General features: G+C 48.4%; 1 protein-coding gene and 1 pseudogene across 1 annotated transcript in view; one reads left to right on the top strand and one right to left on the bottom strand.

Moving 5' to 3' along the window:
- Positions 1–26,676, bottom strand: part of MRPS25 (mitochondrial ribosomal protein S25) — a 44,987-nt gene that overhangs the window by 362 nt on the left and 17,949 nt on the right. The window contains exons 2-3 of the mRNA XM_019984337.2: positions 11,458–11,564; positions 335–422 (exon numbers count right to left, since the gene is read on the bottom strand). Of these exons, the coding sequence (XP_019839896.2) occupies positions 335–422; positions 11,458–11,564 (195 nt within the window). The remainder of the gene's footprint in view (positions 1–334; positions 423–11,457; positions 11,565–26,676) is intronic.
- On the top strand, positions 5,594–6,498 carry LOC109576037 (large ribosomal subunit protein eL32-like; annotated as a pseudogene).

Genomic DNA, 26,676 nt, shown 5'->3' with positions numbered 1-26,676 from the left:
AGGGCAGCGGGCGGGACAAAGGGGCCTCGGTGCCCCGTGCGCCGCCTCAGGACAGCTCTTGCCCCCATCCCTCGCTCCACTCTCGGAACAAATGGGACTCGGCACAGCAGGCCTGGGGCTGCTCCCCACTAGGGCCCACCTGAGAGGCCCCAGGAGGGACACGGTCGCAGCCACCAGGGCAGGGGTCTCAGAGGCTTCTCAGCCCCCTGTGCACCCAGGAGGAAGGGCCTCCGGCCGCCCCCTCGACAGCCCTCCCGACCGCCTGTCTGCTCCGTCCACCCGACCTCTGGGCTAGGGATGCCTGCGCCCCTCCAAGGCCAGCCCAGCGACTCACTCGTTCTTCCCCAGGATCTTCTTGACGTGCTCCATGATCTCCTTGTTGCTCTTGGTCTCCACGTCCACGAGCACTTGCTCCCCAGAATCTGGAGCAGGAAGGGAAGGAAAGGGGGGAGAGGGCTGAGAGGGCGGCAGGACCCCGCTCAGTCTCCACTGGTGCGGCACGGGGTGTGCGTTCAGTGGAGATTTCTAGCGGTAAAGCAGGTGTTTACATAATCCACAATGAGGCCTTTTTCCGTTTCTGTAGTTGTGAACACAGATAAACCAGGTATGTACAGAAGTATTCATTCTGTTTTAAAGGAAACAACCTCCACGTTCATGGATAGAAAGATTTGATATTGTTAAGATGGCGGTCCTAGCCAAATCGGTCTATGGATTCACTCAATCCCTCTCCAAATCCTAGCAGATGTTTTTGTAGAAACTGAAAAATTTAGCTTTAAATTCACACAAAGGACCCAAAATAGCCAAAACAACTTTGACCAACCTGAAAATAGGAAAACATTTCACTTTCCAGTTCCCGTTGAACTGCAGGCTACAGTGTGGGCTTGCCAGGTGGCGCAGTGCTGAAGAATTCTGCTGCCAACGCAGGAGACACAAGAGATGGGGGCTCGATTCCTAGGTCAGGAAGATCCCCTTGAACAGGAAATGGCAACCTGCTCCAGTATTCTTGCCTGGAAAATTCCATGGGCAGAGGAGCTCGGCGGGCTACACAGTCCCTAGGGTCCCAAAGAGCCGGACATGACTGAGTGCACACACCCCCACCATAGGTACACAATCATAACACACACATAATTAAGTCTGTGGAATGAGCAAAAGAACAGACTACAGAAATGGAACCAAACTGAGTCCACAAATAAACATTAAATTTACGGTCAACTTCTTTTCAGCAAAGATGGCAAGACAACTCCATGAGAAAGAAGAACATCTGATAAAAGACCTGTTTTCTGACAAAAGAACTCTTACAAACAATCCAAAGGGAAAATGGGCTAAATACCTGAATAAACATTTAACAACAAAAACGGATAATCAGCACGTGAAAAGATACTCAGTATCATCAGTCATTAGAAGAATACAAAATAAAATCAGTGAGATATTAAAGTGGCTAATTTTTTAAAAAAACACAATACCAAGTGTTAGGATGCAGAGTAACACTCAAACCTTTTGTGAATTACTGGTAAAAATGCAAAAAAATATTACAGCCATGTCAGACAGGGAATTGGGACACACAAAAAAGATTGGAAAGAAGTAAAACTCTCTTTGTAGAAGGAATGATTGTGTATGTAGAAAATCTTAAGGAACTTAGCAAATAAAAACTACTAGAAATGTGAATTATCAGGGTTACAAGACACTAGACCCACGTATCAAATTAGCAGTACTTCTATAAGGCTGTTCGATGCTTAACCAAAGAACAGGAAAATGAACCTTTAAAAACTACTGTAATATTTACAGAAAACATACTCAATACTATTAAAATGTCCATTATCCTCAGTGATCTATAATGTAATTCTGATCAAAATCCCAACAAGCTTTTTTTCCCCTAGAAACTGGTAAGCAAGCTTTACAGTTAATACAGAAATGCAGAGAACCTACAAGGGCCAGCTTTAATCTTGGGCGGAAAGAAAGGGCGGGAGGAGATGCACACTACCTGCTCTTAACACGTATTTTCAATCAACAGAAACCAATACAGTTTGCTGTTAGCATGAAGACAGACACAGATCAGTTAGAGAGGATGACAAGTTCAGAAACTCAAATAGCCAAAAGAGTCTTAAAACCAGCTCAAGGAATCATGGTCTCTGACTTGAGACTACATCAGAAAGCTGCAGTACTCCAAACTGCAAGATACTGGCACAAAAACAGACACAGATCAATGGAACACAAAAGGGACACCAGAAGTAGAGCTGCACAAATCTACCACAAAGGAGGCAAGAATATACAACGGAGAGAAGACACTCCCTCAGTAAGCGGGTTTAAGAAAACTGGAGCGCGACAGGTGAAAGAATCAGATTAGAGCGCTTTCTAACACTATCTATGTAGATAAACCCAATATGCATCAGAGACCTAAGACCAGCTGCCACAAAATTCCTAAAAGAAGAAAAATATGAAATCTCAGCAATTTTTTTATTATCTGTCTCCTAAAACAAAGCAAAACTAAACAAATGGGGACCCTCCTTGGTGGTCCAGGGGTTTGCAAGTCAGGCCCTGGGTTTGATCCCTGGCTGAGGAACTACAATCCCTCCCACACGCCGCGGAACTAAGCCCGTGTACCACAACTGCAGAGCCTGTGTCTGCAACTGGAGTCCGCGTTCTGCAAAGAGCCGGCGTGCTGCAGCTGGGACCTGATGTAGCCAAATACAGAGGTGAAAGTGAAGTCGCTCAGTCGTGTCCGACTCTTTGCGACCCCATGGACTGTAGCCTATCAGGCTCCTCCATCCATGGGCTTTTCCAGGCAAGAGTGCTGGAGTGGATTGCCATTTCCTTCTCCAGGGGATCTTCCCGACCCAGGAATCGAACCCAGGTCTCCTGCATTGCAGGCAGACACTTTACCTTCTGAGCCACCAGGGAAGCCAAATTCATAAATACTTGTTTAAAAACTAAAAACACTTGAGTCTGAGCAAGATCCGGGAGTTGGTGATGGACAGGGAAGCCTGGCGTGTAGCAGTCCATGGGGTTGCAAAGAGTCGGACACTCCTGAGCAACTGAACTGAACAAATGGGACCCAGTTAAACTTAAAAGCTTCGGACACAGCAAACCAGAAAACAAAAAGACAACCTATGAAGTGGGGGGAAATAACGGTAAATGATACAATAAGGGGTTAACATTTAAAATATATAAACAGCTCACACAACTCGGTATCAAAAATAAAAGCTGACAAAAAATGGGCAGAAGAACTGACATCTTTCCCAAAGGAAATGCAAATGACCCACAGGCACAGAGAAAGATTCTAAGATAATCTCCAGAGAAACGCAAATCAGAATCACGATTAAGCTATCACCTCCCATTTGTCAGAACGGCTATCAACAGAGACCCCACGCACAAGGGTCGGCAAGGATGGGAGAAATGGGACCACTGTACCACGCTGTTGTTCCATCGCTAAATTGTGTCTGACTCTTTGAGACCCCATGGACTCCCGCCCACCAGGCTCCTCTGTCCACATGCTGATGGGAATGTAAACTGGTGCAGCTACTGTGGAAGACGGTAGAGAAGGTTCTCAAGAAACTAAACACAGAACCACCACATGACCCAGCAATTCCACTCTTGGGTATACATCTGAGAAAACAAAACAAAACGTGTTTTAGAAAGATACAAAGTGAAGTAGCTCAGTTGTGTCCAACTCTTTGCGGCCCCACGGACTGTAGCCCACTAGGCTCCTCTGTCCATGGGATTCTCCAGGCAAGAATACTGGAGTGGGTTGCCATTTCCTCCTCCAGGGGATCTTCCTGACCCAGGGATCAAACCCGGGTCTCCTGCATTGCAGGCAAATGCTTTACCCTCTAAGCTCTTCTAGAAAGATACATGCACCCCAATATTTGGAGCAGCATTATTTAATATAATTGTCAAGATATGGAAGCATAAATCAACAGATGAATGGGTTCAGATGTGCTGCACGCGTGCACACACACACTGGGATATCAGCCATAAAAATTTTTTTTGCCATTTGCAGCAACATGGATGAAGAGACAACTCTACATCTGGTGATGTATGGACATGACCAGATGGTCAAATACAGAAATCAGACTGATTATATTCTTTGCAGCCAAAGATGGGGAAGCTCTATACAGTCAGCAAAAACAAGACCGGGAGCTGACTGTGGCTCAGATCATGAACTCCTTATTGCCAAATTCAGACTGAAATTGAAGACAGTAGGGAAAGCCACTAGACCATCTGGGTATAAACTAAGCCCTTATGATCCCCTAATGATCACAGACTGCAGGTGACGAATAGATTCAAGGGGTGAGATCTGGTAGAACTATGGATGGAGGCTCGTAACACTGTACAAGGGGGTACTGATCAAACACATCCCCGAGAAAAAGAAATGCGGAAGGTGAAGTGGTGTCTGAGGAGGCCTTATGAACAGCTGCAGAGAGAAGCCAAAGGAGAAAGGCAACAACTGAATGCAGAGTTCCAAAAAATACCAAGGGGAGATAAGAAAGCCTTTTTAACCGAAAATGCAAAGAAATAGACAAAAACAACAGAAAGGAAAAGACGAGAGATCTCAAAAAAAATTGAAGATAGCAAGGCAACGTTTCGTGCAAAGATGGGCACGATAAAGGAGAGAAACTGTAAGGACCTAACAGAAGCAGAAGAGATTAAGAAGAGGTGGCAAGAATACACAGAAGAACTGTACAAACAAGGTCTTAATGACCCAGATAACCACGACGGTGTGATCGCTCACCTAGAGTCAGACGTCCCGGACTGTGAAGTCACGCGGGCCTTAGGAGGCATCGAGCAAAGCTGGTGGAGGTGAAGGAATTCTAACTGAGCTGTTTACAATAACAAGGCGGTTAAAGTGCTGCATCTAACACGCCAGCAAATCTGTGAAACTCAACAGTGGCCACAAGACTGGAAAATATCAGTTTTCATTCCAATACCGAAAAAGGACAAAGCTAAAGAACGTTCAGACTACCGTACAATCGCGCTCATTTCACACGCTAGCAAGGTAACGCTCAAAATCATTCAAGCTAGGGTTCAACAGTACGTGAACCAAGAACTTCAAGCTGTGAACCAAGATGTACAAGCTAGATTTAGAAAAGGAAGAGGACGCAGAGACTAAATGGCCAACATAGGTTGGATCATAGAGAAAGCAAGAGAATTAAAAAAAAAAAAAATCATCTACTTCTGTTTCATTGACTAGGCTAAAGCCTTTGACTGTGTGGATCACAAACTGGAAAATTCTGAAAGAGATGGGAATACCAGACCACTTTACCTGCCTCCTGAGAAAGCTGTATGCAGGATAAGCAGCAGCAGTTAGAACTGGACATGGAACGGACCGGTTCAGAATTGGGAAAGGAGTACGTCTAGGCTGTATATTGTCACCCTTTCTTATTTAACTTATATGAAGGGTATATCATGTGAAATCCTGGGCTGGATGAATCACAAGCTGGAATTAAGATTTATTAATTAATTCAGGAGAAATAACAATGTCAGATATGCAGATGACACCACTCTAATGCCAGAAAGCAAAGAGGAACTAAAGAGCCTCTTGATAAAGGTGAAAGAGGAGAGTGAAAAAGCTGGCTTAAAACTCAACATTCAGGCAGCCATCTCTGACTCGGCATCATGGCCGCCCTCAGACCCCTCGTGAAGCCTAAGATCATCAAAAAGAGGACCAAGAAGTTCATCCAGCATCAGTCAGACCAATGTGTCAAAATCAAGCGGAACTGACGGAAGCCCAGAGGCATTGACAACAGGGTGCGCAGAAGATTCAAGGGCCAGATCTTGATGCCCAACATCGGTTATGGGAGCAACAAGAAAACCAAGCACATGCTGCCCAGCGGCTTCCGGAAGTTCCTGGTCCACAACGTCAAGGAGCTTGAGGTGCTGCTGATGTGCAACAAGTAATACAACGGCCCACACTTCTACAACTCACTCTCCATCTGACAGTGGGCCTGGGCCACCTTCCACGGCGGCCCACAGACCTCACCACAGCAGTGTCAGGACCCGTGACGGGAGGCGCGCAGTGCACTGAGCCAGCTCCCCGTAAGCAGGCATTTGGTGGTGGCCAGCGTGCTGTGGAGAACCACCTCTCGCCTAAAACTCTTGGAACGTATGTTTAGGAGTCAAGTCCACGGAGTCAGTTCACAGAGTGAATTCCACACTTTGAAATGTGCCTAGGGCTTCCCTGGTGGCTCGGTGGCAAAGAATCCACCTGCATGTGCAGGAGACACGGGCTCATTCCCTGGTGTGGGAAGAGTCCCCATGCCGCACAGCAAGTAAGCCCGGGAGCCACAACCACCGAGCCTGCATTCTGGAGCCCCGGAGCTGGGAGCACCCTACATTCTGTGCTCCACAATACGGAAGCCACACGCCGCAACCAGAAAGTAGCCTCCACACGCTGCAACTAGAGAAAAGCTCGTGAAGCAACGAAGACCCAGGACAGCCACAAATAAATCAAGAAATAAAAGCATGAAACGTCAAAAAAAAAAAAAACAACATTCAGAAAACTAGGATCATGGCATCCAGTCTCATCACTTCATGGCAAACAGATGGGGAAAAAATATAAAGTGACAAATTTTATTTTCTTAGGTTCCAAAATCACTGTGGATGATGACTGCAGCCCTGAAATTAAAAGACGCTTACTCCTTGGAAGGAAAGCTATGACACACCTAGACAGCATATTAAAAAGCAGAGACATTACTTTGCCAAAAAAGGTCCATCTAGTCGAAGCTATGGTTTTTCCAGTGGTCATGTATGGACATGAGAGTTGGACCATAAAGAAGACTGAGCACCGAAGAACGGATGATTTCAAACTGTAGTGGTGGAGAAGACTCTTGAGAGTCCCTTGGGCTGCAAGGAGATCAAACCAGTTAATCCTAAAGGAAATCAGTCCTGAATATTCACTGGAAGGACTGATGCTGAAGTTAAAGCTCCAATCCTTTGGCCACCTGATGCGAAGAGCTGACTCACAGGAAAAGACCCTGATGCTGGGAAAGATTGAGGGCAGGAGGAGAAGGGGGCGACAGAGGATGAGATGGTTGGATGGCATCACTGACTCAACAGACATAACTCTGAGCAACTCTGGGAGACGGTGAAGGACAGGGAAGTCTGGCATGCTGCAGTCCATGGGGTCACAAAAAAATGGACACGACTTAGCGAATGAACAACAATGTAAGTGAACTAAGTCAGAGAAAGACAAATACTGCGCGTTATCACTTATTTGTGGCATCTAAAAAGTACAACGGACTAGTAAGCATAACAAAAAAGAAGACTCACAGATACAGAGAACAAACCAGCGCTTAGCAGCAGGGACCAGGACGGACAGAGGGGCGGTAAGGGGCAGGGCGCGAGATACAAAGCGTTAGACGAGAATAACGTACAGAGATGCGCTCCGTGGGGAACACAGGCAGCACTGTGTCACAAACTGCACGTGACCTGTACAACTGTGATTCACTGTTTTGTACACCTGTGACTTATACTACTGTACACCAACTATACTTCAGTTTTATTTGGTTTTGGCCTTGTGCCTTGCAAGATCTTAGTTCCCCAGACAGCGACTGAACCCACGCCTTTGGCAGGGACAGCGTGGAGCCCTAACGGCTGGACAGTCAGGGAAAGCCCCCATGTAGCCATCTTAAAGTGTGATCTGGCGGGTGTTGGCACTCTCGCTATGTTGTGCAACATCACGGCTACTGAGGCTCCAGCACATTCCTGTGACCCCAAACAGACCCCCGTACCCGTGAAGCTGGGCCTTCCTCCTCCCCACAGCGCCCCAGCCCCAGACAAGCACTTCCTGTCCTGTGGCTCTGCTCGTGTGCCGCACGCACAGCTTCCACGTCTGCCTTCTTTCTGCTGGCGTGTTTACAAGGTTCACCCATGCTGAAGCCCTGCCGGTACTTCTGTCCTTTTCGTGACCAAATGATATCCCACTGAATGAATATATGCATTTTGTTTATCCAGCCACAGTCAATTTTTTTTTTTTTGACAGAGACGTCCAAGAAATTTCATAAGAGAAGTGACTATCTTTCAACAAATGGTGCTACAACAGCTGAATATCCCAAATCCAAAAAAACCAAAAACAAACCTCAATCCTTCTCTCACTTAACACACAAATAACTAGATCACAGACTGAATGTCTAGTACAGAAAGTACTAGACAAAAGAGAACAGCTGAGAAGCTGAAATTCATCAAAATGAAAGCTTCTGCTCTTCAAAAGACACCATTAAGAAAATGAAAAGCCTGCCACAGACAGGAAATAGTCACAATACATCTATCTGACAAAGGAACTGAATGCAGAATATACGAGCACCTCAACAAGAAAAGATCCAAGTAGACTCTTCAGAAAAGAAAGAAATGAATGGCCAATACACGCATGGAAAGACACTCACAGGGAAATGCAAACCAAGATGCCAAGGAGACACTCCCCCGCTGGAATGGCTAACACTGGAAACACTCGCGTGGCAGGAGGAGGGGCTCCCACAGACGGCCCCTCTTCGTCCGCGAGAACCTGTGAATGACGCCTGATGTGGCCAAGGCGCCTCTGCAGATGCAATCAAACTCAAGGACCCAGAAATGGGGAGAGTCTCCCGGGCAACCTGGCGCCTCCACTTTCCACGGTCCTTAGAGCTGGAGAGCTTCCCAGGCGGTGGTCAGAGGCACGCAGGACAGGGAGGCAGCCGGCCGCCAAGGCGGTGCCCGAGGACGGAGGGAGGCCTGGAGCCAGGCCCAGAGCCAAGCCTGGAGCCAAGGGCGGCGTGGCCTCAACAAGCTGGCTGCGGCCGGGGAACGCTTCAGCCCAGGGCCTCCAGGAGCGGAGGCTCTGCTGACAGCCTGAGTTTACGCCCTGCTGGACTTGAGACCTACAAAACTCTCAGGTAAGGACTCTGTGTGGCTTTAAGGCCCCAAGCTCAGGGTGACAGGAAATGCAGACGAGTAACGGGAGCGGCTGGGCTGAGGCCGGGGGGCCAGCAGGACCCTCACCCTGCGTGCTGCAGGCTGAACGGCAGGGTCACCTTGGAAGCCTGTCTGGTGGCTTCTAAGGACGCTGTGTGTCTACTCTGCGGACAAGCCCAGCCCGAGCCTGTGCCCAGGAGCACTGAGCACCTAGGCCCACAGCCCCCCCGAGCGAGGACACCCCCAGCCCGGCAGCACCACCAAGCCCGGCGCCCCCAGCCTCTGTCCAGGACCTGCTGCTCCTGCAGAGCCGCCTGCGGGCCGGCCCCCCGGTTCCCAGCGCCGCACCTCCGTCTGGGGCAACTCCTGTCCAGGCCTCCTTCCGGGGATGTCAGCCCTGCCGCCCTGCCCTCCATAAATCTCACACCTGTAACTCTGTCTGGACACCTGTCAAAAACCCAAATGTTCATCACACTGCTCAGCAGTAAAAATGAGTGAGCTACGGATACGCACAACGTGAGTGACTCTCAACACCACGAGCGAAAACCAGACACAGAAGAATATATACTGTGAGACTCGAGACGAAGTCCTGAAACAAACAAAATGAGGCAGTCTTGGACGTCCCTGGCGGTGCAGAGGAGAATCCGCCTGCCAGTGCCGGGGACACAGTTTAGTCCTGGTCTGGGAAGAGCCCACAGCTTATTCAGAGCAACCAAGCCCGGGCGCCACAACTGCCGAGCCCGCGCACCTGGAGCCCGGGCCCCGCAACGAGAAGCCCCGCTCACCTCAACTCGAGAAAAGCCAGTGCAAAGCAGTGAAGCCTCAGCGCGGCCAAAAATAAACAAGCAAATAATTAGCCTACGGTGAAAGAACTGCCGGCAGCCGGAATTCCCTGGCGGTTGGTGCTTAGGATGCAGTGCTGTCCCTGCTGAGGGCCAGGGTTCGACCCCTGGTCGGGGAACGAATCCCACAGGCCACGCACACACACGAAAGGAAGAACCGCTCGCAGTGATCGCCTCTGCTGGGAGTGGGAGCTGACGGGAAAGCAGTCCTGGGGGACTCCCTGGAGTAGGAGAGATGTTGTCTTCACTGGGGAAGGGTGACACGGGCCCGCAGATCTACCGGAGCTCATCCCTCTGTGCACAAAAGACCTGCGCATTATGGGTAAATTATCCCACAATAAAGTCAGTTTTTAAAAACAACAGCACAAACATGGAACTGGCAAAGCCCCGCCACACTCCTCGGCTCCACCTTGCTCTGCTTTTCTTTTTTCCCACCGCGCTCGTCGTCTAACAACCCACGTCACTGAGTCCCCGTTCATTCTGTCTCCTCCCACTGGAACGTCATCTCTACACGACTAGGCATCTTTGACCTTGTGGCTCCCTGATACCCCAAGCACCCAGAAGAGTCCATGGGTCCTAGCAGGAGCCTGACACATATTTGTTGAATGAGTGAAGAACATCATCGATTTGTTTCCTGATGCATTTCCCAATCTACACTGCATTTGACTCTCGTAACCGTGTAAGGCAGATATTTTGCCCTCCCCTAGACATACGGAACTAGGAACAATACTTGATCAGAATGACTGAGGAGAGAGCCAGGCTAAAACGTTGGCTCTGACTTCCAGGGACTGAGCCCAAATGAAGGGAATCTTCACAATTTGTGCCTCAAGAGGACAGGAGCGCATCGTGAAAGTGTATGATCCAGAAAGGGGACACACACACACGCAGTTCAAGAGAACGTGGCCAGTGCTGAGGGACGCACCCTGGGAGACCCATCTAAGGGGCAGGGAGGCTTCCTGGGGGAGCTGGTACCCAAGCTGACTCTCAAAGGATTTATTTTTTAATTTAGCCAAGAAAAGTAGAAAGGGGATTTCCAGCAGAGGGCCTGACATGAGCAAAGGCATTAAAGCACAGTGCAGCAAGGCAATGTGCAGAGACTGGCCCGCACGATGTGAGCCTGTAGGAGACGTGGGGCGACGGGAGTGAGTCTGGCGGGGGTGGGGGGTGCGGGCAGAGAGATCTTGGTGGCCGCTGGGCACCAGGTGCAGAAGCCAAGGCAACAGGACCAACAGGTTCACAGAGCTCCCCTCTCAGGCCCCAGTGACGGCCGCACAGGAGGAGCACGGGGGACGGCAGGCCTGGGCCACAGCCGAGGGCCGTGTGCTCACTGCGGAGCCCTAACCCGTGGCCACAGAGGTGGAGCCCAGAACCAAGATCATGTCCGGAACTGACTGAGCCCCACTGTAACCGTTCCCCAAAGCGCCCCGGGTCAGCAGCAAGCAGGCTTCTTGACCCTAAGTTAGGTGAAAATGCCGGCTCCAGTCTCACCCTTGAGGGCCCTAACCAGTCACCTAGCGCCGCCCTTCCAGCAGGAACTTTGTCTTCAGATGATAGAAACTGGCTGCTGACCCCCGAAAGCGGGGGCTCCCCCTGGTCTGCCAGGTGCTGGCCCGCTGGGTTTGCAGTGTCTTCATTATCTCTGCTCTTTGCTCTTAATAAACTCACTCCCTTCTGAAATGCTCTGTGTCTGGAAATTCTTTTCCAACCCGCGCCAGACAGCTGGGACACTCACCCAGATAGAACCGCAGGAAAGGGGTCGGCGTCATGTTCTTAAACAGCATGATCTGCACCCAGGGGTTCTTGTACTGGATCTGAGGTATGTTGAAAAACACGAATTTCCTGCAACACAAGAAATTAAACCCATGAGAGTTTCTAACCTAAACTTTATGCACCTGTGTATTCTTCTAAAGAGAAATTCAGAACTCTCATCAGATTCTGAGAGGACTCAGCCCCCCAAAAAGGTGGAGTGAGGAAAAGCAGGTCACAGGAGTCTATTAACATGCTGTCTGAATGCTGGGATCCCTGATTTGTCATTTAAGGAAAAGAAATCTATATCCTTACCTCACATGGCACATTACCCTAAAACTCACCAAAGCAGAAGTATAAATACAAAAATGAAATGTCCTTGGTCTTGCTTGGTGAGACAGTCACACAGTGTGCTCATCTGAGAAGCTGTGCATCTCCAGGTGAGCACTTGATGTTTTTATCATCGTCATGAAAGTTGCTCAGTCGTGTTAGACTCTTTGCGAACCCATGGACTATGCAGCCCATGAAATTCTCCAGGCCAGAATACTGGAGGGGGTAGCCTTTCCCTTCTCCAACGGATCTGCCCGACCCAGGAATTGAACCAGGGTCTCCTGCATTGCAGGTGGATTCTTTACCAACTGAGCTATCAAGGAAGTCCTTATGTTTTTACATCAATATTTAAAAATAAAAGGAACCATAAGAACAATCATGGGGAATACTCTTACAATCTGCTGCTGCTGCTAACTACTTTAGTCGTGTTCAACTCTGTGCGACCCCATAGACGGCAGCCCACCAGGCTCCCCCGTCCCTGGGATTCTCCAGGCAAGAACACTGCAGTGGGTTGCCATTTCCTTCTCTAATGCATGAAAGTGAAAAGTGAAACTGAAGTCGCTCAGTCGTGTCCGACTCCTAGAGACCCCATGGACTGCAGCCTACTAGGCTCCTCCGTCCATGGGATTTTCCAGGCAAGAGTACTGGAGTGGGGTGCCATTACCTTCTCCAATCTAGGAGTGGATAAATCACTGAACTCAGAAAGTTTAAAACACAGACCAATTTGATTAATTAAAACCTTTGCAGGATTTCCCTGGTGGTCTGCCATCACAGCCTTTTTGTGGTGAAGGAGCTTGTGTAACTCAAGCTACGCCATTCAGGGCCACCCAAGACAGTCGGGTCACAGTGAAGAGTTCTGACAAAACATGATCCACCGGAGGAAGGAATGGTAAACCACTCCAGTGTTCTTGTCGCAAGAAGCCTATGAATAGTGTGAAAAGGCAAATAACACCAGAAAATGAGCCCCCCAGATCGGAAGGTGTCCATCATGCTACTGGCGAAGAGTGGAGGACAGTTACTAATAGCTCCAGAAGGAAGGAAGCCTCTGGCCAAAGTGGAAACGATGCTCAGTTGTGGATGTGTCTGGTGATGAAAGTAAATTCTGATGCTGTAAAGAACAATACTGCATAGGAACCGGGAGAGTTAGGTCCCCGAATCGAGGTAATTTGGAAGTGGTCAGATAGGAGGTGTTAAGGGTGAACATTGACATCTTAGGAATCAGTGAACTAACACGGACAGGAATGGGTGAATTTAATTTAGATGACCGTTATATCTACTACTGTGGGAAAGGATCCCTTAGAAGAAATGGAGTAGCTCTCACAGTCAACAAGAGTCTGAAATGCAGTACTTGGGTGCAATCTCAAAAAGGATAGAATGATCTCAGTTTGGTTTCAAGGCAAACCATTCAACATCACAGCAATCCAAGTCTATGCCCCAACCACTGATGCCAAAGAAGCCAAAGTTGACCTGTTCTATAAAAACCTACAAGACCTTCTAGAACTAACAGCAAAAAGAGATGCCCTTTTCATCAGAGGGGATTGGAATGTAGAACTAGGAAGTCCAGAGATACCTGGAGTAACAGGCAAGTTTGGCCTTGGAGGACAGAATGAAGCAGGGCAAAGACCAAAAGTTCTGTCAAGAGAACTCACTGGTCATAGTAAACATTCTTTTCCAATAACACAAGAAATGACTCTACACGTGGACCTCACCAAATGGTCACAGAAATCAGACTGATTATATTCTTTGCAGCCAAAGATGAAGAAGCTTATACAGTTAGCAAAAACAAGACCAGGAGCTGACTGTGCCTCAGATCATGAACTCCTCATTGCCAAATTCAGGCTTAAACTGAAGAAAGTAGGAGAAACCACTAGACCATTCAGGTATGACCTAAATCAAATCCCCTATGATTATACGGTGACGGTGATGAATAGATTCAAGGAATCAGATCTGGTGGACAGAGCGCCTGAAGAACTACGGATGGAGGTTTGTAACACTGTACAGGAGGCAGGGACCAAAACCACCCCAAAGAAAAAGAAATGCAAGACAGCAAAGTGGTTGTCAAGGAGGCTTTACAAAGAGATGAGGAAAGAAGAGAGGAGAAAGGGAAAGATACACCCAACTGAATGCAGAGCTCCAGAGAATAGCAAGGAGAGATAAGAAGGCCTCCTTCAAAGAACAGAAAATAACAACAGAATGGGAAAGACTAGAGATCTCTTCAAGAATACTGGAGATATTAAGGGAACACTTCATGCAAGGATGGGCACAGTAGAGGACAGAAATGGTAAAGAGTAACAGAGGCAGAAGAGATTAAGAAGAGGTAGCAAGAATACACAGAACTACACACAAAAAAGTATTAATGACCCAGATAACCACTATAGTATGATCACCCACCTAGAACCAGACATCCTGGAATTCGAAGTAAAGTGGGCCTTAGGAAGCATTACCACAAACAAAGCTAGTGGAGCCGGCTGAGCTATTACAAACCCTGAAAGATGACATTGTTAAAGTGCTGCACTCAATATGTCAGCAAATTTGAAAAACTCAGAAGTAGCCATAGGATGGGAAAAGGTCAGTTTTCATTCCAATCCCAAAGAAGGACAATGCAAGCACCACACAATCACACTCATTTCACACACTAGCAAGGCAATGGCTCAACATCCTTCAAGCAAGGCTTCAGCAGCACTCGAAAAGAATTCCAGATGCATAAGCTGGGTTGAGAAAAGGCAGAGGAACCAAAGATTAAATTGCCAACGTCTGTCGGATCACAGGAAAAGGAAGGGAATTTCAGAAAACCATCTACTTCACTGATTACATTACAGCCTTTAACTGCGTGTACCACAACAAACTGTGGGAAACTCTTAAAAGAGATGGGAATACCAGACCTCCTTATCTGTCTGAGAAACCTGTATGCGGATCAAGAAGCAGCAGTTAGAATCGGATATTGAACAACTGACTGGTTTCAAATTGGGAAAGGAGTATGACGAGGCTGTATATTCTCATCCTGCTTATTTAACTTATACACAGAGCATATCATGCGAAATGCCAGGCTGGATGAATCACAAGCTGGAATCAAGACTGCGGGGAGAAACACCAACAACCAGGAAGAATTAAAGAGCCTCTTGATGAGGGTGAAAAGAGAGTTAAAAAGCTGGCTTAAAACTCAACATGCAAAAAACTAAGATTGTGGCATCTGGTCACATCACTCCATGACAAATAGAAGGGGGAAAAAGTGGAAGCAATTAAAGGTTTTATTTTCGGGCTCCAAAACCACTGCAGATGGTGACTGCTGCCATGAAATTAAAAGACACCTTGGGAGGAAAGCTATGACAAACCTAGACAGTGTATTGAAAAGCAGAGGTTTCACTTCGCTAACAAAAGTTTATATAGTCAAAACTATGGTTTTTCCAGTAATCCTGTACAAATGTGAGAGCTGGACCATAAAGAAGGCTGAGTGCCAAGAAACTGATGGTTTTGAATTGTGGTGCTGGAGGGGACTCTTGAGAGTCCCTTGGACAGCAAGGAGATCAAACCAGTCAATCCTAAAAGAAATCAACCCTGAATATTCACCGGAGAGACTGATGCTGAAGCTCCAATTCTTTGGCCACCTGATACAAAGAGCTGACTTAGTGGAAAAGACCGTGATGCTGGGTAAGATTGAGGGCATGAGGAGAAGGGGAGGGCAGAGGGTGAGACAGTGCGACAGCATCACTGACTCAATGGACAGGAAGAGGAGCAAACTCCAGGAAATAGAGGAGGACAGGGAAGCCTGGAGTGCTGCAGTTCACAGGCTCACAGAGTCAGACACGACTTAGCAACGGAACAACTGGTGGCGGGGGTTGAGAGTCCACTTGCCAGTGCAGGGGATACGGGTTCAATGCCTGGTTGAGGAACTAAGAACCCACAGGCCACGGGGCATTTAAGCCCACGTGCCCCAGTTATTTAGCCTGGGAGCTGCAACCACTGAAGCCTTCACGCTCTAGAGCCCATGTTCTGCAATGAGAGAAGGCCCTGCTTGCTGCAACCAGAGGAAGCTGGCTTGTAGCAATGAAGAGCAGCGTGCCACGATGAGGACTCAGGGCAGCCATAGGTAAACAGATAAATACATACAACCCTTTGCAAGGCAAAACTTACCAAAAGCAAAATCAACATCTGCCAAGCACAAAACACAAAACAAAAGGTTAATTCCCTTACGCAGAATTCTGCACACCTGTAACAAATCTATAACCCAGTACTAGAGGCAAAGGCCACCAAGAGGCAGAAACCCACATGGTCTATCCGAGGAAGGATCCCCAGTGTCTTCCCAACAATTAAACAGTTTCATCTCTTAGATTGCTTAAAAGGTGAAAGTGTTAATCACTCAGTCGTGGCCGACTCTTGCAACCCCATGGATTACAGCACTCCAGGCTCCTCTGGTCCGTGGAATTCTCCAGGCAAGAATACTGGAATGGGTAGCCGTTCCCTTCTCGTTATAAGCAATTAATTGATAAAAGTGAAGGGGGCTTCCCTGGTGGCTCAGACAGTAAAGAATCTGCCTGTAATGCAGGAGACCGGGGTTTGATTCCTGGGTTGGAAAGATCCCTTGAAGAAAGGAATGGCGACCCACTCGAGTATTCTTGCCTGGAGAATTTCATGAACAGAGGAGCCTGGTGGGCTACAGTCCATGAGGTCGCAAAGAGTCGGCCATGACTGAGCAACTAACATTTTCACACTTACAGAAGCGAGGAAACCTTTCCTATGTATATTCATTGGTTCCACTTCCTTGGGGGCCATGTTGGAACTAGCACAGATCTTAACTCAATGATTTCACCTCTGCCTTTAGGTATTTTCACACTTGAATGCAAAGACACCCGTGAACTTTACTGCAGTATCATTTTTTTACAGCAAAGGAACAGAAACAGCTTAAATGCCAGACTGACTATATAAATTATGACACCACTGTACACCTGGATCCCTCTCTACCTGCTCTCCATCCTGAGTGGCTAACAGATACGTGCTAGGAAGTCGGCTTTCTTCCCCTATGGCTTCGTGTTGGATTTAGCCCACAGCGAGCACTGTCATGATCTTCATTTTCTGAATGTTGAGCTTTAAGCCAACTTTTCACTCTCCTCTTTCATCAAGAGGCTCTTTAGTTCTTCTTCACTTTCTGCCATAAGGGTGGTATCATCTGCATATCTGAGGTTATTGATATTTCTCCTGGCAATCTTAATTCCAGCTTGTGCTTCTTCCAGCCCAGCGTTTCTCATGATGTGCTCTGCACAGAAGTTAAATAAGCAGGGTGACAATATACAGCTTTGACGTACTCCTTTTCCTATTTGGAACCAATCTGTTGTTCCATGTCCAGTTCTAACTGTTGCTTCCTGACCTGCATATAGGTTTCTAAAGAGGCAGGTCAGGTGGTCCCATTTCTTTCAGAATTTTCCACATTTTATTGTGATCCACACAGTCAAAGGCTTTGGCATAGTCAATAAAGCAGAAATAGATGTTTTTCTGGAACTCTCTTGCTTTATCATGATCCAGAGGATGTTGGCAATTTGATCTCTGGTTCCTCTGCCTTTTCTAAAACCAGCTTGAACATCTGGAAGTTCATGGTTCACGTATTGCTGAAGCCTGGCTCGGAGAATTTTGAGCATGACTTTACTAGCGTGTGAGATGAGTGCAATTGCACAGTAGTTTGAGCATTCTTTGGGATTGCCTTTCTTTGAGATTGTTATAAAAACTGACCTTTTCCAGCTCAACATTCAGAAAACGAAGATCACGGCATCTGGTCCCATCACTTCATGGGAAATAGATGGGGAAACAGTGGAAACAGTGTCAGACTTTATTTTTTGGGGCTCCAAAATCACTGCAGATGGTAACTACAGCCAGGAAATTAAAAGATGCTTACTCCTTGGAAGGAAAGTTAAGACCAACCTAGATAGCATATTCAAAAGCAGAGACATTACTTTGCCAACAAAGGTCTATCTAGTCAAGGCTATGGTTTTTCCAGTGGTCACGTATGGATGTGAGAGTTGGACTGTGAAGAAAGCTGAGCACCGAAGAATTGATGCTTTTGAACCGTGGTGTTGGAGAAGACTCTTGAGAGTCCCTTGGACTGCAAGAAGATCCAACCAGTCCATCCTAAAGGAGATCAGTCCTGGGTGTTCATTGGAAGGACTGATACTGAAGTTGAAACTCCAAACTTTGGCCACCTCATGTGAAGAGTTGACTCATTGGAAAAGACTCTGATGCTGGGAGGGATTGGGGGCAGGAGGAGAAGGGGACGACAGAGGATGAGATGGCTGGATGGCATCACCGACTCGACGGACATGAGTTTGGGTGAACTCTGGGAGTTGGTGATGGACAGGGAGGCCTGGCGTGCTGTGATTCATGGGGTCGCAGAGAGTCGGACACGACTGATTGACTGAACTGAACTGAAGTGAGCGTTGTCAAAAGAGAAAGACAGGGAGAGTCAAGGTAGTTATTTCTCTGGCCGACCCCAGGCTCAGTCACAGCTCCACAGGCTCCTGTCAGGCAGCCCTCTTCATCCCCAGGGCCCAACAATCATTCTCCTCGTCACTCCTGCAAAGCCTGCACCTGGACCTACCTCTTGGGGAGCAACAAAATACAAAGAAACTATCTGGGACTAAAAATAACTCCGTGTGCATGCCCAGGTGGGGCACGTTCTGGACCAAAAGATACAAAATATACAAACCCCAACTGCCACTTCTGAAGAGCCGGGAGCAAAAACAGGGTACTGCGCATGCCCCGCTGCACTCAACACCACAAAGAGGTGGGCAAAACACCTAAGCCCCACCTCTAGCCCGACCCCTGGACACACCCCTAGCCTCACAGCATATAAGGAACCAGCTCCAGGGCCTGCTCCCTCCTGTAGCCAGCGCAAGAACTCCAGTAAAGCGTCTCCTGAGTTTCGGGTCTGTCCGTTTCTATTGGTCGGGGAAGGCCAAGAACCCGGCCAGCTGATGGCACCCAACCTGGGGCAGTCCCCTTCCAGGGCGAGGACCCGGGCACATCCAAGACTACAGAGTGCAACTTTAGCGTGGCTGACCAGTGCCTACCTGAACCTCATTTTTCACCATCAGGGCATGTGGTAAGTCTGCCTTCCTGGCTCCTGGGGGCCTCGGGACCCTGGTTGGGGCAATGCTTTCCCTCCCCTGAAATCTCTGTCCTCTCCTTCCGAGAGAGCTCTGTGACTGTAGAGATCACAGTGGCTGGACCCTGCTGTCTTGCTCTCTTGTTTTCAGTCTTTTCTGTCCCTCCTCCCTACACCTCCCCTTCACTGGGGTCTTTCTTTTAAGTACTTTTGTCTGTCTGGTTGCTCCTGCAGGTCTGCCAAAACTGGGCAGGGTGGAGCATTTAAATTTTGAAATACAAATGCAGCCCACATTGCCTGAGACTCCAGCTTTGGGTTACTTGCTGCTGCTGCTGCTGCTGAAGTCGCTTCAGTAGTGTCTGACTCTGTGCGACCCCATAGACGGCAGCCCACCAGGCTCCCCCGTCCCTGGGATTCTCCAGGCAAGAACACTGGAGTGGGTTGCCATTTCTTCTGCAATGCATGGAAGTGAAAAGTGAAAGTGAAGTCGCTCGGTCGTCTCCAACTCTTAGCGACCCCATGGACTGCAGCCTACCAGGCTCCTCCATCCATGGGATTTGCCAGGCAAGAGTCCTGGAGTGGGGTACTTGGAGGAATTTTAAAGGACAAAAATCCTAGAGGGGATTGCACTTACCTCCTCAGCTTTCGCAATGTCACTATTCTGCCTGGGCTCTGAGCCTGCAGCTGTCCTCTGCTTTTGCAAAGTAACTGTTTTGCCTGAAGTCAGGATCAGCCCGCTTGTCTGTAGTGCCCCAGAGGAAGGAGGCAGTTTTAAATTCAAGCCGGAAAACTAGGAAATCTCTGGTTCTATAGAAATTGGTTAGTCTGACTTAAGCTTGTGGGTTTACCTCATACAGATCTGTCTTTAGAGCCATCAACAATAAATATAATACTTGCACTGCACCTAAGGTTACTGAAGGTCAGTTAAGTACACGCTGTGTTTTTGTTATGAAATTTGCCAACAGGTGTAATAATCTGATATGATTAAATTTTTAAGTAAATGGGATGAACCCTTGTTGGTTAACTCTAGGGGAATGACTGTGTTTTAGAAACATCCATCTGAACAGTCTCTTTACAGGACCTCCATGCTGCACTATGGGTTAAGAAACCGTCCACGCAGGACCAGAGTTCGACTCCTGGTGAAGGAGCGAAGACTCGCCGCGCCACGCCAAGACTAAGCCTGGGCTGCAACCACTGAGCCGAGGACAACTAGCGAGTCCACAACAAAGGGCCCCACGCCTGCCGTGAAGACCCCTGTGCTGCCAGGAAACTGCCGCAGCCAAAGACATAAATAAATATTTTAAAAAGCAAAACGTCTCTGTACACCTTGGTACTCAAAACTAAATTTACGTTAAATATAGGGATTCACTGAATATCCAGGCCATTTCAAATACGATAGATAAAATGTTGGAAATATTAATTGCTAAATAAGCCTAAATTTGCCTACCTTTGTGCAAGAGAAACTTAAGCTTGTCCGGTGCTGCTTTGAGACGTTCTCTACCAACTGATAGAATGCCAATGTAAAAGTCTGTGAGATGTACATTTTTAAAAAAGGAGGTATGAGAAATGGACATACACTTTGTTAAAGGAAAAAGGGTGGTTTTTCTGCTAAGGCTGATTATTTCTAAACTGAAGAATAAGGGACAAAGTATTGCTACAGAAAAGGACAGGTTTGCAGAAGTAGAATACTGGGAAGAATTTTGTATGGGGTTGGGATTTTCTAAAGTGGAATTAAATCTTAGTAGGTAAGTGGATTTTACTAAGACAGGCTATAGAAGGGCTAGCTTTGGTCTTTCATGAGAGAAGGACATTTTCCTGGGACGCTGCTTCTGATAATAGACTGTGAGTTCCTGTGCCTTTAAGTGATCTACACTTAGTTTACTTTTGAAATTTATTTTTTTCACCTTCGCTTAAGGAATAATTGCTTCACGGTGACCTATGATTTGATCTGACTGGGTTTTTTACATTTTTGACAGACTTCCCAAACATTAAATTCTTTTGTGTGTGTGTGTGTGTGTAATAAAGTTTTATTAAAGTATAAAGGAGATAGAGAAAGCTTCTGACATAGGCATCAGAAGGGGGTAGAAAGAGTACCCCCAAACATCAAATTCTAATTAAAGTTCTTCTGGCCTCCGGCTAACCTTGTGGTGTTTTAAAGGGCCCCTGGAGTATCCCAAACAGATCCTGATTTAACTCGTACGTTAAATTATATGGGAAATGCTGTCCAAACCCGCTGCTCCCTGTGTCAGGTACAGGTTGTCTCCAATTTTATCACAGCCACCAAACATATGGGGGAAAGGGTCTCAGGCTTTTCTGCCGTCTAGTCTCTCACCTTACTCTGTCCAACAAATCCCCTGTGGGAGCACTCCCACCTCCAGCTCCAGCTCCTGACCCCAGGGCCTTCTCCACTGTGAACAGCTCCAGCTCCTGACGACAGGGTCTTCTCCACCATGCCCAGCTCCAGTTCCTGTTCCTGACCCCGGGGCATTCACCGTGCCCAGCTCCAGCTCCTGACCCCGGGGCCTTCTCCACCGTGCCCAGCTCCAGCTCCTGACCCCGGGGCCTCCTCCACCGTGCCCAGCTCCAGTTCCTGACCCTGGGGCCTCCTCCACCGTGCCCAGCTCCAGTTCCTGACCCCGGGGCCTCCTCCACCGTGCCCAGCTCCAGTTCCTGACCCCGGGGCCTTCTCCACCATGCCCAGCTCCAGCTCCTAACCCTGGGGCCTTCCCTATCGTGCCCAGCTCCAGTTCCTTACCCCAGGGCCTTCTCCACTGTGAACAGCTCCAGCTCCTGACCACGGGGCCTTCTCCACCATGCCCAGCTCCAGTTCCTGTTCCTGACCCCGGGGCATTCACCGTGCCCAGCTCCAGCTCCTGACCCCGGGGCCTCCTCCACCGTGCCCAGCTCCAGTTCCTGACCCAGGGGCCTCCTCCACCATGCCCAGCTCCAGTTCCTGACCCCGGGGCCTTCTCCACCATGCCCAGCTCCAGCTCCTAACCCTGGGGCCTTCCCTATCGTGCCCAGCTCCAGTTCCTGACCCCAGGGCCCTCTCCACCGTGCCCAGCTCCAGTTCCTGACCCCGGGGCCTTCTCCACCATGCCCAGCTCCAGTTCCTCCAGGAGTTCCTTTCTCCATCTCTAATCTCCCCTTTCCTCCAGGCTTCAGCAGCCCGTACCTCATTACAGACTATTCAGCTGTCCACTTCCAAGCAGTCCACATTCTGGGATTTATAGATGCCCACTCTTGAGGAATACACCCCAACATCCAACATAGAGAAAACTGCTGTAGGACCACAAGCTTATAGACAACAGATGCCCCCCTCAGGGAGAGTCTAGCAACGCACTGGCACTGGTTCAAATGTTCCCCATCGGAACCCCTGGGGCAAGGGATGGAGGTGGCCAGAGTAGGAGATGCTCAAAACCCCACTAGGTGAGGACGGCACTCCAACCACACTCTGACAAAAGCCTCCTGGGAAAATGTCTCTGGGATGCTGGGTTTCATTTCTAGAAGTGCTCTTGGTTGCAAATGACTCAACATGGGAGGATCCTGTTCTAAACCAGAAGAGACACCTCAGGAATGTATCCTTAAAAATTAGAAGTGTTAAAAATAGATAGGCTTAAAAGGGAAAAAAAAAAAAAAACTTTTACTATAACACTGCTTGGCCTTTATATAGGTTGGGAGATGGAGAAAAATGTCCTGAAAATCCGTCTCTAAATTACAATATCATCTTGCAACCGGAAATCTTTACTGTCACAAGATAGGAAAATGGACTGAGGCTCTGTACGTCCAAGTCTTCGTGGTCCTTTACCACAACCCCACTCACTCTAAGCGGTTTCTGGGCATTCAAAGGCACACCTGGCATTTCAGGTCATCTCCTAACACCCCCCAACTCTCAGGGGGAGACCAAGCTTCCCCTGCTTCTCTAGACCCACCTGCTTCCCCCGAGGCACCTACTTCCCCAGATGCCTCTGACCAATCCCACACCCCAGCAACTCGCAGTGGAACTTCCTACCATCCAAGATCGGGCAAAGTGTGCCCTCTGAGGCAAGTGGCAGATGGCAAAGAGGCAATCAAAGGACATGTGCTCTTCTCTTTAATCGATGTAGTTAGCCCAAGGCAGACTGAGCCAGTTTTCTCAAGACCCTAGTAAGTTTGTCGAAGGGTTTCAGGCCCTAACACTGGCCTTTGATTCTACTTGGAAGGATGTCGAAATAGTCTTCTCTACTTGTTGTATCTGCGAGGAAAAACAGAACTGGGGCAGCAGCCCAGCGACACGGTGACCAGCCTGCGAACATTAAACTATGTGCGGAGACGCAGTTCCAAATCAGGGGCCCAGCAGGAGCTACAGTTACTGGGAGGGAACAGAAGCCAGGAAGCGCGTGATGTGGTGTGCCTTGGGAGGGTGAGAAAGTGTGTCCACAGGTCAGTTAACGACGAAAAGGTCAAAGAAGTGACCCAAAAGAAAGAAAAAAAAAAAAAATCCAGCTTTCTTTCACGGACGGCAGATGGAGGCTTTTAGAAAATCTACTGACACTGATCCACCCACTCCTGACGGTCAGACCCTGCTGGAACATTCTGTCAGCCCTAACATTAGGTGGAAACTCCAGAAGTTACAATTCGGCCCACAGACCCCAGTGCCACAACTCCTAGAGGTGGCCCTTGGGGTGTTCAGTAATCCAGACCAAACCGAGGATGGAGAACCTGATGTAAAAACAAGTCAGGGCTCAAGCTAAACTGAGGCTCACAGCTGTCAGCCATGCCTGGCAACCTCAGGACAACCCAAGGCGGGAAAGGAAGTTTAAGCATCTACCTGGAGATAAAACCAGCAAGGGGGATGGTTCAAATGTAAGTCAACCAGCCAGTGGGCTCCAAAGTGCCAGAAAGAACCCCCTGGTCCGTGCCCAGTCTGCAGACAAACAGATCATTGGAAGTGGGACTGGGGGCAGGGGGAAGGGAAGGGCGGCTCCCACTCCGGAGACGACCACACTGGACATCTGAGGTGGCCCGGGATGCTGGTGGCCCTCCTTCAACAAGACGTCTATCTCCCTCAAGGAGCCTCGGGTGGCCCTTGGCACGGCAGGTAAGAAAATCAACTTTTAACTGATACCAGAGTCACTCACTCTGTCCTGATTTCTCAGGCTGGGCCTCTTCCCTCCAAAAGCTGTGCTGTGACGGTGTCAAGGGAAAGCCTCACACTCGCGTCTTCGCTGGGCCTCTCACTTGTCTATTTGAACAGCGTTTCATCTCACACGCCGTTTTCTGGGCTCTTTTGGAGTCTTATTACAGTTAGCAGGCCCTGAGAGGCCCCCTTTCTTGACTCTTACAACAAATTAGCTGGAAGAACAAGGGTTGGTTGCCAGCCATATTCCACACGGAGCCAACCCTGCAGTTTGAGACAAGGGAATCCCTCAGTCAGTTCAGTTGTTCAGTCGAGTCCAAGTCTTTGCGACCCTGTGGACTGGGAATCCCTGGGACAGCTATAAATGCTCAACCTTTAAAAATAAGCCTTAAGCCAGAGTCACTTATCCTAACAAAAGACAGTATAACCCATAAAGTTGGAAGCAAAAAAAAGTTTGCAGCCCTTCATAGAGAAATTCTTAAATTAAGGCCTCTTAGCGCCCTGTCAGTCTCCATGCAATGTCCCTATTCTGCCAGTTATTCAGCTAAATGGGGAATATCGAACAGCTGAAGACCTTAGGGCAGTAAGCGAGGCAGGGGTCTCTCCACACCCACTGCGGCCAACCCGTAACAGCGCGAAGGCCCAGAGTCCCGGACACGCCAGGTGGCTACTGTGCCCGCGTGGCCTCAGGGACAGCTGCGTTCGTCCCAGGCCAAATGTAACAATACACCTGGACAGTCCTGCCTCAGGAGTTTCAGACCGCCCGTGTTGTCCGCTCAGACCCTAGGAAAAGAACTAAGGGAAACAGACTTAAGAGATGGGGCCGTTTGGGAATTCCTTGGTGGTCCAGTGGTTGAGAATCCCCCTGCCAACGCAGGGGACATGGATTCCATCCTTGGTCTGGGAAGATTCCGCACGCTGTGTGGCAACCAAGCCCAAGGTCCCCAAGTAGAGCAGCCATCGGAATGCAACTGGAGGGCAGCCCCGCTCATGCAACTAGAGTCGAGTCCACACCCAGCGGCGGAGACCCAACGCAGCCAGTCACAGACAGAAAGAAGGGGCCTTTCCACAGAATGCAGATGACACGCTAATACACAGTCCTACCATGGAGGCCTCAGATCAGAATATCACCTAAGTCCTTAATTGTCTTGGGGTCCATGGCTACAGGATCTCCCAGAAAAAAAAAAAAGGAGGGTGGGGGAGAAAAGCACAAATCTCAAAGCAACAAGTTAAATATCTGGGATATATTACAAACGCTGGGAGGAGACAGTTCTCTCCAGAGAGAAAACAAGCTATATTAGGCCTAAGCGTCCCAAAGACAAAAAAAAAAAAAAGTACCTTTGTACTTTCTTAGGCATGACAGGATTTTGCAGAATCTGGATTCCAGAATTGGGACTAATGGCCAGACCTGCATATGAAGCCACCAAAGGCCCAGATGCAGAGCCATTACTTCGGATTGGGGAACAAGGGTATTTCAACAATACCACAGAGGCCCTCACCAGAGCTCCTGCTCTGGGGCTCACCAACTGAAAAAACAAAACAAAACACATTTATCTTAAGTGTAGGTGAGAGCAGGGAGCCCCTCTGGGGGTCCTAGTACAAAAGCTAGGACAAGTTCCTCAGCCTACAGGCTATTTTCCTAAACTAGATTTCATGGCCTGGCTGCCTCCGGGTGGTACCTGGCACTGCTTTTTTAGTGGAAGAAGCTAACAAGCGTACCTCTGGACAGTCACCGGAAGTAAGGGACTCACCACTGGCTAACTGGAGGCCACCTTCCTAAGGACCAGGCTTGACTGCTTGATCCTCAGAGCTAACCCTCAAAACTTGCCGGTGCAAATGCTCGCTAGCAACACTGGCGTGAGCGCACAGACACAAGCCCCCGCCGGCCTGTGCGTGGACGGGAGCGTGTCACAGCTGCGTAACCTGAGGCTACGTTCCCACGTGCGCTGCACCTCCATGCAGTGTGCACTGTACACTCTGACTCGGGTAATTTTTTGAAGGTTATAAATGATGCTGGTTTGTTTAAATACTCAATCACCTATCTGCTTTCAAGAAAACTGTTTTGTCTTTATTCTTCTCAGTGTGCACTCCCATTTCCTCAGTGCTCTTCAGCAATTAGAGGTTTGTAACATTTATACACCTTCCAATTTTCACTAGTATCATAAAATAAAAATTAGAAAATAAGGTAGAAAAATGTGTGTTCTGCTTTAAAAGAAAACAAACAGAAATCAGTGTTTTATCCCAACGCTCTATCTACTTCAATCTGCACATTCCACCTTCCCCATTCTTGGAGATAAAACATGGGCTTAGACACTTTAAAACATGACAGACTACACAGAGCCGAGTGGCTGGGGCCACCCCTGCCTGGGGCCACAGCGTTTGGAAGCTGAGCCCACGGTTTCAGGACAATGACGAGTTGAAAGAGTCAATCCGATCTGTGTTTCTAGCTGATGAGGACGTCCTCTGAGGAAATGCCAAATGCTCTTTAGGCTCACTGACTGCTGTTGGGTTTTTTTTTCTTTTAAGCAGCAGCAGCAGCAAAACCTTTGCCACCTAGCACTTCAGCCCAGAAGGCTGAGCTAACAGCCCTAACTAAGGCCTTACGTTGGGGAAAGGAAAAATTAGAAATACATATACAGACTCAAAATATGCCTACCTTGTTTTAC

Source organism: Bos indicus, chromosome 22, assembly GCF_029378745.1.
Source record: "Bos indicus isolate NIAB-ARS_2022 breed Sahiwal x Tharparkar chromosome 22, NIAB-ARS_B.indTharparkar_mat_pri_1.0, whole genome shotgun sequence".
In the NCBI taxonomy this organism is placed as follows: Eukaryota; Metazoa; Chordata; class Mammalia; order Artiodactyla; family Bovidae; genus Bos; species Bos indicus.
The sequence above is the reverse complement of the archived record's forward strand: the minus strand, read 5'-3'. Positions and strand labels throughout refer to the sequence as shown.